The sequence below is a fragment of the Apteryx rowi genome, unplaced genomic scaffold (assembly GCF_003343035.1).
Source record: "Apteryx rowi isolate R43461 unplaced genomic scaffold, aptRow1 scaffold_7, whole genome shotgun sequence".
NCBI lineage: Eukaryota > Metazoa > Chordata > Aves > Apterygiformes > Apterygidae > Apteryx > Apteryx rowi.
In genome coordinates, this window is record NW_020450982.1 from 6109888 (window position 1) to 6122389 (window position 12502).

Sequence of the window (12502 nt, forward strand, 5' to 3'; positions counted from 1 at the left end):
GCCGGCAAAGGAGAGCGTGCTCTTGCTGCTCTTCCATTGCCCTGAGAAACGTTCTGCAGTGCTCGCTACCTGCTGTGACTTCCTCTTCAGTCCCAAAGGGACCTGTGTTTTGGGGGCAGGCAGAGGTTGTGTGCTCCCATCTCTGCTGCTGAAAGGACAGATGTTGCCAGAGCTGCATTGAGAGGCTGGAAAATCCCACAGCCATTTTCAAATTTCTCCTTATCAACTGCAGTCATCCCTGAAGCAAGGCGATTGGCTGAAGGGGTACTTTTGAGAGCCACCTTCCTACCCAAGGAAATGAGAACTTCCCTGTTTGGGGAGACCTAGTTCAAAGCTGGAAGGATCATGGGATGTTGAATGAAGTGTCCCGCTCTCTCTCTTCTCCCTTACCAGAGAGAGGGCCAAATCTGGAGGTCTTTGCTCAGACAAAGCTGCCCCCAGTGATCAAGGTTGAATTTTGCCAAAGTGAGGAGCCTTACTGATAGAGTGCATTTGCCAAATGAGCTACTCCGGTGAATGGTGACCCTAATAAATGGAGATACTTCCTTAAGGGCCTTGACRGTTTTGTTGCCCATGAGGAAAGCCACAGGTGTGCCCTGTTTCCTCCAACCTGGGAAAGACCCTGGTCACCAGGGCTGGGGATTGTGGGGCTGCTGCAGGCAAAAGGCTTGGAGCTGAGGAATAGAGGTTGCAGAGGTGTGTTTTCCTTCCCATAGCTACATGGAGACCTGATTTCTGTGCAGTGAGAGCCCCCCGCTTTGTGCGCTGGGAGCATTGTGTACCCAGGGTAGACCAGAACTGTAGTACATTCCTTTGCTAAAGACAGGCTCATAGAGGGGCTCTATCCCAGCTCAAGGAATAGACTGGCGTGTTTAAGCTGTGGTCCCTGCTGCTGACAGCCTGCCCAGGTTATAGCATGTGTGTAGATCTTCCAGTGCTTCACAAACTTCATGGAGAAGTGTCTCCGGTGCTAACGTGAAATGAGGGGAGCACAAGCACGGAGGGGGAGGGGGAAATGTCCTGAGGTCACACAGCTCCACAGACAGTTTCTGGCGTTGTGTTACTTGCTTACAAAAATGGGTCATTTATTTAGTTGACATATTTATTTGGAACATTTRTTTTCTCCAATTAAAGATCCACTGTCCAGTGCCCAGGGCATACTCCCATGAGTCTCAGGGTGGAAGCAGAACCAGACTCTCCAGATTCCTGGGCCTTTTGGTCCCACAGGGATGGAAGCGGTTGAGATGTCATTCATTGCACTGGGGAGGTTAGCTGTCAATTCGTTGGGCTAACAAGAACGATGCTGTACTCACTTGTTCTGGGCCCTATCCAAATGGTAGGTGAGACAATAAGTATTTATCTAACTGGAGCTGGACATAGACCTGTATTAATGAACACCTTTTAAGTTGGGAGGAGAACCCCTGCTTATAGTAACACACCTTCTGCTAACTGCTGTCATGATCCTCTCTAGCCAACTGTGAGCAGTCTAAGAGGTTGAGCTGATCGTATGGTGGTATTAAACTGGTCATTTGTTTTGGATGGTGCCTTTTCCTTGTGATCTTTTTTGATTTTGGCTCCAGTAGAAAGCAGCTTCCCTAGTGGATGAGCTTTCTTAGGACACTGGTTGGGGCTGGTGGGGTCTGTTCAGCTCTGGGATGTCATGGACATATGTGTAATGGCTGTAAAATGTATGGGTCAGGCTGCTTTTTATGTAACAGCTCTGTTATTCAATTGCAAGGAGTGACTCCAGGTGGTTTATTTCAGAGTGATGGGGCTAGCGTCAGATGAGCCATGCCCAGAGATGAGACCATGCTGTCAAGTCACATTGCTTACCCTGCAAATTGTCTTAGTCCTGTTTGCAAGTTCATTCTCTTGACAGGCTTCCTACTTTCAAAGAGATTCCTSTGGACCTCCTTATACAAATCTCTTTGTATGACATAAATTGCCACTCCTAAATGAGGCTGTGTGCTTCTTTTCAGGACCACGCATTTGGTTTTGGCACAGAGAGTCTATTCTTTTTTTGACCTAAGTAGGGCTCTCAGTGTATGCTGGCTCTGTGGGCCACATACCCCTGGGAGATTCCTCTGGGTATGTTTGCTAGCTTGCTTCCTGTTCTTTCCATTGAAATGGAGGCAGAACTGAGGCTGGACTTATTCCTCAGGTACTGCAATAACCTGAGTCTCACATTATCTAAAAGTGATTCTCGTCMCCCCTGACGAGCATAACTGCTTATAGGTCTGAAGACTGCCCTGTTGACTGGGGGGTTGGAGCTGAGCTCAGCACTCTGCATGGGTGCTGATGGTGCACCCTAGCTCAAGGCAGTGTATCTGGCTTGTGCTTACATCTGAGCAGAACTTTCCTGAATTTCAGCCTTGAAGCTGAAGTCCTGTCTGGATTATCCATTCTTCCCCTTATACAGAGGAGGAGATTTTGCCCTGGATGGGGTCTGCGTTGGGATGTTTGGCCAGATGATGCTGGCGCAGCTCTTCCCTCCTCCCCTACAAAGTCCCCCTGAAAGCCCCTGCATGTCCAAGGAAGTTGTGAGGTTTCCACACACCCCTCCATTTTCAAAGGCCAGTTCCTGGGGTTGTGGCTTTTAACACACACAAATGGGTCTAATTTAGTCATTTATTTAGTTGACATATTTATTTGGGATGTTCCTTTTCTTCAGTTAAAGATCTTGTGACCAGTGCCCCAGGCATGCTCAGCAGTACATGAACGAACAAGATCCATCAATTACTCTTGATCAGATCAAACTGGCCGGGGAAAACTCCCATAACTCATTTCCCTGCACAGGCTCCGCTGGAGTCACCCGGCATTGCTACTCAGCCTTTCCCATCTCCTGACAGAGAGGCAATTCACAGCTACCCTGCAAATACACTGGGGCTGGCAACCCTGAGAGAAGCAGCTTCAAAATCCTGGGGTCCTCTTGTCCCTTCGGGCAATCCTTCTTCTTTTTCAACAGAGATTTGTTTTGTGAGCCCTATTCTGGCTGCTTGCTGTAGGAAGAGAGAAGTTAAATACGCGCACTGACAGCTCTGAATGCTGRCTCTCACACCCTTACTGAGACAGCGTGCTACACTTTGCCTCTTCAGAGCTGTGACTGCCCTCTTCTTCCAGGCATCCGCTTGAAAAGCAACCTCTGCTTTCTCAGCACACTCTTAAAAATGGTGGTCCTGCAGCATTGCCACTCAAAAAATGAATGCATTGACACCTCCCTTCCTCCCCCATGTCCCACTCAGCGTTTTACGCATAAAGGCCAAGTGGAGAAAGCAACAAGGTACCACAGGTGAATTGCCCTGTCGTGTTTTCTGTCAGTCCTTCTGTCTGCCCTGTAAGCCGCAGGGTGAGCAAGGAGGGTCTTGCAGGGGGTTGTGATGAGTTCACTTAGTTAAGCCTAGATGCTCTGGTCATGTTTGCAAGCTAGCCACTGTGGCGGGCGGCTCCATGCTGCAGTAACACACAGTTCCCATTTAAAATGTTCAGCCTGGAAGAAGGTGTCCAGCAGCCTGGAGGTAGCTGGATGTGCCTAAGATTTCAGCCAAGTTGTGTTCTTGTGAGATTTTTTTGCCAAGAGCTGAGGATCCCTCTGATGTGCAGCATGTTACAGCAGACTCGAGGGTCTCTTCCATCTCAGCACCACGTGTGCTTAATAAAACGGAGTTTGTGTTGTCAGGACACAGTAATTGAATCAAACCTGCTCTCTCTTCTCTCTTACAGGTTACCAGGACAATGCCAGTACTTAGGGCTGCCGGTTGCTGATTACTTCAAACAGTGGATTAATCTGAAAAAGGTACTTTTGTGCAAACTGCCATGGTCCCCGTTTCCCTCTCTTCCCCCTCCCCTTTCTCTTTTCCTTTCCTCTTTAAGGAGGTGTCTAATAACTACTGCTGTTTTGCATTGAAATGAGTTATTTTCTCAGAAGCTGGACTGAGCGAGTCCTCTGGCTCCCTATTGTATCTCCTCTAATAGAGTCTTCCTGTACCTGATGGGATGTGTTCTGCAGCTGGGGAGAATCCCATTGTGGCAGGCACACTGTGGTGTCTCTGCATAATAGCAGGACGCTGTGAGGCCCCTCTTCAGCAAAGGTTGTGCTGTCCCTGTCTTGCTGACTCTGTTTTCCAGCAGTTTAAGGCTCCTAGGAGTGCAGTTCCCTTCAGATTGAATTCCGGTTGGAAAACACCTGGAAATCCCCCAGTTTAAAAGCCAGCATTTCCCCTTATGCTGTGGAGAAGGGGAACTGTCTCAGCAGCCCATCCACCTGAGGGACCTGTGTTTGCTTTGCAAAAAGAAATACTTTGCACTTCACTGTGCTGTATCTCATGTTGCTCCTCACCTTCTCTTGCTGGCTGAAGAGCAGCCTGCCATGTATCCAACAGGTCTCCTTGCTTAGATGCTCCATCTGCACAGAAAATTGTTGTGATGCTGTAAGTGGCAAATTGGAGTGGCAAGAAAAAAAAAACTAGCAACACTGCAAGCAATGACAGTGTGGGGCCCTGGGGACTATGTGCAGTAGAAACTGGAGTGGCCCTTCCRGTTAAGTCTTTGGATGAGTATGATTCCCCTCCTCCATCCAATTTAATGTTTTATTTGGGTTTCTGCACCTTTTCCTGATARTTAGGGGTCTCAGTAAATGGAATTTGCTTGTAAACAGCTCTTTGTACTTGTAGGCTTTTCTTTTGTTCTTTTATTTGTTTATTGTTTTAAATGGAAACATGAGTGACAGGCTGCGTGGCTGCAGAAGGACAATTTGCATGATCTGTTCCGTCAAATAGGGTAGAACATGAACTTAACAAGGGATGCTGGCAGCACATTCCCGACTGAACTTGTCAAGGGGTCTTGTATTTCCCTGCTGTCAGAGCAAATCTTTTGGCTGATTGCTGGTCCTCGGTAAATGAAATCTGAAAGCACATTGGGGCATTCTGCAGTTCAGTGACCATTAATGATCGCCATTTGAAGTTCACTAAACTTCTGGTGAATGGATAGCAGCTATATAACCAGCAGGTTGATGGCTGCAAAATAATAATAATAATAATAATAAAAAAAATCCCTGTATACCTTGATGTTTACTAAGAAGTAGGTTGATTCAGCTGTGCTGTTCCTCTGGGCCCCAGGATGAATGACTTATGGCTCTTTCCTGTAGTTCAAGGCTCTTGGATTTAGCATATTAGGAGCTGGGATTCATCATAATGCAGTTAGATAGGCAGGCAAGGGGCTGGTCTTCAAGACGGATATTTGTATATGGTGCTTCAACAACTAGTATGGTATTAAGTTGAGGGCTGGTGAGCATCAGTGAAGTACTAAGCACAGGGCTAAAGTGGGAAGAGGAGGAGACCTCTCCTGTCCTGTGAGTAAGAGCTGCCTCCCCTGGGGCTTGCGCTCAGCCCCGGGGTGAGGAGCTTTCCCTGCCACTTGCTGCCCCCTGTCTGTGGGTGCTTGTGGGGAAACTGCCTGTGTGTTTTTAGAAGAGAGGATTTCCAGCCTAGATAAATAATTCTGTCTGAGCAGTGAGACCCAGTGGGGTCTCAGTCTCTCTTGATTTTTTAGTTACTAGTATGAGACAAATAAGGATGGACAGGTAAAGAGCCCCCCTGCTCTTCCCGTCATAGCTCAGGCATCCCCTTTTCCCCTCCCTCTGGCAAGTTCCTGGCTTAGAAATACCTCCCAGGTTGAATCTGCCTCTGACCTGATCCATGAAGTGAAGGTGTTGGGGTCCATGTGAAACTGCTCGTTTCTAGGTCATGGTTAATGGCAGAGACTTTGGTTGTTCTAATGATAAGAAAAGACGTTTTTTTGCGTTTAAATGGCATATCTGATGGGAGCAATTTCCTGCAGAATAGTAGCCCCATCTGCATCCTGTTGTCTCTTTTGAGTCTCTGGGAGCACATTAACAAGAGGACCCTGCTGAGTTAGGGAACTACTGCAGCAAATACAAGCAATGCCAAAGAGTGCGACTGTGTGCTGGAAAAAGTACGGGCTCATTCCTACACTGTGAAGTGTTGGGGCGGGGGCAGACTTGTGTTTGCATACCTGTGTGTAGTGCAGCAGCAACAAGGTACATTCCAGATTCCCTTTCCCCATGCACAGCCCTTAGCTCCCCTTTTTTTTACATTTTATGTCATTTATCTCATCTGTACTACCTCTGCTAGAGAGCCTTTAGAGCTAAGCAGTTCCTCTTCTCGAGATGGTGCGACAGTTATTCTCAGGCTTCCTTAAACTCTTTCCCTTGTCACTTCTGTGCTGCAGGAAAGGTGCAGGCAAGCACTCTGTGTCTTCAACCCTCTTTCTGAGTTTCCACAACTTGCCTTTTGGGCGGGCTGAATACAGGAATCGGAGGTCCCTGCTGGTCACCACTCTTGTGTTGTCCCAGAAAACCTTTTTGGATTGATCTGGCAATGCTGGTGGTGGTGAGCTCCACACCTGACTCTGCTGCCCTGGGTGGTGATGGTGGCCACCAGCGTCTTGGGATCTGTGAAGAAGCCTTCTAGGGATGACAAAAGGAGAAAATGCAGTTGGCAGAGTCTGCGGAAGTTTTACCTTGCCCTKTGGCACCCCCTCCCCCCCGCCTGCTAATGCATCCTTTCCATCAAGCCTGATTGGTGCTTGCTGACATTTTTAATGTCACTGAGCGATCTTGTATCTCTAGTGAACTGTCAGTGTAGAGCTGTCTTGGGGCAGAGAGTTTATCATGTTCTTCACTTCGATTAGCTAAGCATTCTGGGAGGGCTGCAGAGAGCAGAGGAGGCTTTATTTGAATGCTGCAGCATCTCAGATATCCCCCTAAACCATCTCAATAGAGAGTCACCATCCTGTCTGCCAGTTTGCCTTATGTGCCTGTCATGTAGATAAGCAGAGGCACTGTAGGGTTAGGACTGAGGTGCAGGACCTGAGCTGTGTACTCTTTGCTGGATGCTCAGGACTGAAATAGCAGAGTGCTTAATGCCAGGAGTGAGGGGCACCAGTGGAGCAAAGCATGCAGAAAGCAAGAGGCTGTGGGCAGGATTTAGGAAGATAAGAAAGCTGCTGCAACTAACAAGCTAGAACCAAGCTACTGCCCCACGAGTATTGTCAGGTAGCCTGGGTAAAATCTTTAGTGCTTATTCTAACACAAAGATCAGCTCTTGTTCATGCTTCCTTTGCTCTTTTGGGAGTCTCTGTGGTTTATCTTTCCAGCTCCTGCTTGGGTTAGCAATAGAATCAGTGAGGCTGAGTGTCCTTTCCATGACAAACTCCTCGCACTGGAGGGTTAGAGCCAGAGTTGTGTTAGGCTGAGGCTGTGTCTCCTGAGATTTCAGGAGAGCCCACAGCCTGGGAGTGAAAAGCACAGTGGGCAGCGGGAGCGCCAGCACTGCAGTGTTTGTAAGCACATCACAGACGGGAGGGTAGTTTGTTGGAGGGAGGAGTAACTAAGTGGAAGAAGGGGGATGAAGATAAATTTTGGTACCAGAGTCCTTTCTTATGATTAATTTGGGCAAGAAAAATGTTAGAAAGGTGACGAAGATGAAGGTATCAGAATGGCCAGACCAAAGGTCTGTCTAGCCCAGATCCTTCCTCTGCCAGAGGCCAGTGGCAGGTGCTTGAAGGGTATAACAGAGAGCAGGGTCAGAGTCAGCTTTTTCTGGTTATATGTTCCCAACAATCTCTCTTCAAGGGATTTGGGCTGGAGGCTGCCTCTGGACCAGTGTGTCTAGCGCCCACTGTGTTTATCATGTCTGTCTACCAGAAACTTGTTAGTCCTTTTCTGAATCTGTTCATGCTTTTGGTCTTTATGACATCCTGCAGCAATGAGTTTTGCTATTTAATTATGCATTAATTTTACTCTCTTTGTTCATGTGTTGTGTGAAGAAGCATGTCCTTTTGTTTCTTTTAAACCTACTGTCTGATCATTCTCATGGCCCTAGATTTTGTGTTGTGAGAAAGAGCAAGTAAGTGTTTCCAGTTCTCTTCTCTTGTGCTATTCTTGATTTCATAGACCTCTGTCATATTCTTGCTTAGTTTTCTCTTTTCCAGTACAGCATAACTGTTGTGTGATAGCTGGCACAAAAGCACTTTGCCGGTTCTGTGACTCTAGAATTAGGTTACAGAAGCTATTCCATTTTTAACACTGCATATGCCACCCTCATCTTCAGTTTCTTCTCCGGACGATATGAAGTGTTTTATGTGACCAGTAAAAGTTTGCTTTATTCCTTTTTTTAAATATTATATATACTTTTTAAAAAGACAATCCTCCTTTGAGCCTCCAGACCCATCATAGATCTGCCCCTTTCTCAGGACAGCTGCCCTCGTGACCATCCTTTATTCCTGTTCACAGTGAGTAGCCTGTCTTTAGATACAGTAATAGTGGGTGCTTCCAAAGAGACAGAAAGCTATTCCTAGTTTGACATCCTCCTGAAGTCTAGGAGGGTTTTTTTTTTTTTTTTTCCCCTGCAGTTTGAATGCCTTGCTCTCAAGGTTCAGTTTGGCTTGCTCTAATGAAGATGAAGATTTCTGCTTGATTGGTGCAAGGGTTGTAATATGTTCTGGGTAGACAGTGGCAGTTACAGGTGACTAYGTAGCAGGCGCATTGCAGTGCGAGAGTAGGAGGTTGCCGTGTATGACTGTCACCAGCCTGGGCTTCTCTGAAMAGTTTCCATCGCCTTGCCCCGGTATAGCTGGCCCGTTGCTTTTACGTCTCCCAGATTGCATGTGTTGTTGCTCCTGGTTTTGTCGTTGTACAGAGAGTAGGTGCTGGAAAAAGCTTCAAAGGTCATCCAACAGCTACTAGGGGTAAGGAGTGCAAATGGGCATAGATATATCAGGAGAGGGGAAAAGTTTAAGGGGGCTTTATCTCATATGATCCTCACTGGTTGACACAGTGTTGTTTTCCACATCACATAGTGTGGTTGCAGCTGTACGCTTCTGCTTTGCCCTCTTTAAGTCCCCCAGCCAACCATCCAAGGGAGGGAAAGTGATCCTGACAATCACTGTTCATAAAATAATGGAACAACTATTTAGAGAAAGAAGCTGTTCTGTGTAATGATTGGCATATGAAAGGCAAGGGTTGAATGAGATGGGTGGATGAATGCAACTTTCCTACTTGGGGCATCAGGAAACAGAACTGACAAAGCCTTGGGGAGCACAATGTGTCCATACTGGGGGAGGCATGGCTGTGTGCAGAGCTGGCCTTTTCCAGGCCCGGCTTTTATTGATCTGTGGGTATTCATAGCGTGGAAGCAAACTGTTAATGCATATGCACAAATGTTTTAAGGTCACCTACTCATTTTGTGAARTAAGACAGAGGAAGCATGTAATGGGATGTTTTTGTTAATATTTGGCAACTAGAAACAAACACATCCTAAACAAATAAAGATTTGCTAACAGCTTTTTGTCTCTCCTCTGAATTAACAATTCTTTCCGCCTTTGGTGTGGTAGGAGGAGGAGTTCTCAGGCACTTTGTGTTGAAAGTGTCTCAAGTGCTTTGGACAAAGAACATTGAAATAGATGCAATTGAGAATTTGTTTTTTGGCCTGAATTCCTGAAAGTTGCTTTCATGAGGTCTAACCTCTCAAGGACTTGCTGTGATTGTTATCAATTGCCTGCTTATTCAGTTATTGGCTATAGAGAATCTGTAATGGATTGTACGATCAGATGACCGAAGAGGACTCCTCAGGCAGAGTGTTTCACAGCCGTAGTGTTAAGCACACGAGTAGATGTTGCCACTTAACTGCAAACGGCTGCTTATGAGCTTTGTTGAATCGCTGAGACCCTGTCATACCTTCTTCCTGTGAAGCTGTGCTGGGGGCATTCCCTGGGCTCCTCATCCCCGGCTCTGCAGCTCTTGGCCTTGGGGAGTCTCTCTCAGAAGGTAGGAGTAACAGAGGGTTGTGGAAGGAAACTGAAGGAAAAACAGCTCTAGGGTTAAGGGGAGTACAACTGGCTTTTCCACGTAGATTAGGAAAGAAAAGTGTCCGTGCAACAGCATTGGCTCATAACTGGAAGAAAATGAAATAATTGCTTATAACAGCATAATAACAGTGTTTAATAAATACTTTTGTTCTGTGTTTATGGAAAGGCAGAGGATGTTGTATCACTGAGCAAAATGTTTTCTGTTACAACAAGATTTTGTGATGAAGTAAAGTGTCAGCTTTAAGTTGGCATTCTGTGTAGCTGGTTTACAGGAGTTTTAAAAGAGCTGGCTGAGAAGCCCTGGACGTTAATGTTGCTTTTAATAAGTCTTTGAATATGGGGGAAGTTCTAGAGGACTGGAAGAAAGCTAATGTTGTACCAGTAATTTAGAAGGGCAAATGGGATGACCGATGAAGTAATTATAGTCCTATCAGCTTGACATTAATTCTGGGCAAAGTAATGAAAAGCCAGATATCATAGTTGATTAATAAAGAATGAAAAGAGGGTAATATAATGCCAATCAATGTGGATTTATGGAAGCTAGATCTTTTTCAAACTAACTTGATATTTTTTTTATGAGACTACATGTTTGGTTGATAAAGGTAACCATGTCAATGTAATATACTTCTGGAAGGCATTTGACTTGGTACCTTATGACATTTTGATTAAGAAACAAGAGTGATACAAAATCAACATGGCACACATTACATTGATTAAGAAGGAGCAAACTGACAGCTCCTAGCATTTAATTGTAAATGGGTAATCATCATGGAGTGCATGTCTTCCTAGTGGGGTCCCACAGGGATCTATTTCTCAGACCTCTTGTATTTAACACTTTTATCAATGCCCTGAAAGAAAACATAAAAATCATTTTTGATAAAGTGTGCAGATACTGCACCCAGGAGGCTGATGCTGTTGGATTTATAAACAGGGAATAGTGAGCAGGAACAGAGGGGCTGGATCATCTCTTTGTTTGGGACTGGTTTGACCCGTATGGGATCCTGGTCCCTCTCCGGAGTTTGTGCATCCCAAAGGATTCTGGAAACTTGAAGGTTGTTGACAAGAATTGTGAAGACCCACAAGAGCACTTGCCATACAGTAAAGACCCTGGGAGCCATTTAGGTTACCGGAGAGAAAGGTAAGGGTGACTTGACTGTAGTCCCTAAGTATCTAAATGGAGAGCCAAAATGTGGTGAGCAGCTCCTTTAGTCTAGCCAGTAAAAGCATCAGCAGTTCCAGTGCCTGGAAGCCAAAAGTGAGATAATTCAGGTGCAGGTTTTTACAGTGAGGGTAATTAACCAATGGAACAACTTACCGAGGGCTGTGGTGAATTCTCAAGCTCGGGACGGAAGGTTTTTTCCTGAAAAGATCAGCTCTGGTTCAAACAGGAATTGATTTGGGGCAGTCTCACGGCCTGTGCAGGAGATCAGGCCAGCCGATCGCAGCGGTTTCTTCTGCCGTGATGATCTTTGTCCGTCTGTCTCGGCGCAGCTCTCGCTGGTTCGTTCCCTCGCAGTGAGAGCGCCTTCGAAGGTGGCTGGGAGCGAGCGAGCCCTGTGCTTGTGCCTGGCACGAATGCCATGGGGCTCGGGGCCGCGGGCGGCATCGCCGGTGCAGGCGGCGAAGGTGCGTGGCGCTGCCAGGGAGGGCAGGGCAGGGCAGCCCTCCTGCTCCCGCTGCCCGAGCGCTGCAGCCGTACACGACTTCTCCTTTAAATCTGTCGCGCAGCTGTCTGAACTCTGAAATTTCTTTCACTCTCTCCCTCGCCTTGTTAACATGTGTTGCCTTTGGGGTAATCAGGGAAAAAATATTATGTCCTTTTACAATTACCGGGTTTTGGAATATTAAAATGTCTCTCTGCATCGGCAGTGTTATTTTGATTGGTATTCTAACCTTTGACTAGCCCATAAAGCGAGCCGCTCTTCAAGCCAATATTGCAGGACTGAAATTTAATTCCGAAATGATTCCAGATAATAGGGAGACAGATAATATATGCATGAAGGATATTATGTTTGGACTAAATGCAGCAGGGCTAGGGCTTGGGAGTTGAATAATAGCCCAGAGTGAGTTATAATCTGTGGGACAGAAATACCTTACTGTCAGGGCCAGGAGAGGAACTCTTAAATCAAAGGGAGGGAGAAGAGGAGGGAGTCAGAGAATAGTTATCTGAAAGGGAAAGGGCATCCAGGAGAGGCCTTAAAGGAACAGCCCGCTTTGTCCTGCTGCAGAGGGACACTTCCTCCCTTTGTTATTTGACAAGAAGTGCTGAGTAAAAACGTATTTCCAAGGAAAAAGCCAAAGCCAAAGCCAAAAAGCAGGGAGTTGTGCTGGGAGGAGAGGGTGAGATTCAGCTGTGAGGCAAGTTCTTGACTGTCTTTTCCCTTTCCTGCTCCTGAATTCATTACACGGGGATGTGGTAGGAGTCAGTTCATCCTCATGTTCAGATGGAAGCGTCTGTGTTTCAGTTTGTGYCCGTTGCCTCGTGTCCTGTCGCTCGGCACCACTGAAAAGAGTCTGGTCCCATCCTCTCGACACCCTCCCTTCAGATACTTGTACACGTTGATAAGATCTCCTCTCAGCCTTCTCTTCTCCAGGCTAAACAGGCCCAGCTCTCTCA

The 12502-nt window shown here is 46.5% G+C and overlaps 1 protein-coding gene across 4 annotated transcripts in view; it reads left to right on the forward strand.

The window, feature by feature from the left end:
• Positions 1-12502, forward strand: part of ERI3 (ERI1 exoribonuclease family member 3) — a 150577-nt gene that overhangs the window by 42468 nt on the left and 95607 nt on the right. For 3 of the 4 annotated variants that reach the window (XR_003256836.1, XM_026086726.1, XM_026086727.1), the window contains one exon: positions 3721-3793. Coding sequence is in view for 2 of the 4 variants with exons in the window: in XM_026086726.1 (XP_025942511.1) it covers positions 3721-3793 (73 nt within the window). In the remaining 2 variants the exon portion in view is untranslated. Of the gene's footprint in view, positions 1-3720; positions 3796-12502 lie in introns of those variants that run through there. The other variant, XR_003256837.1, reaches the window with a different exon arrangement.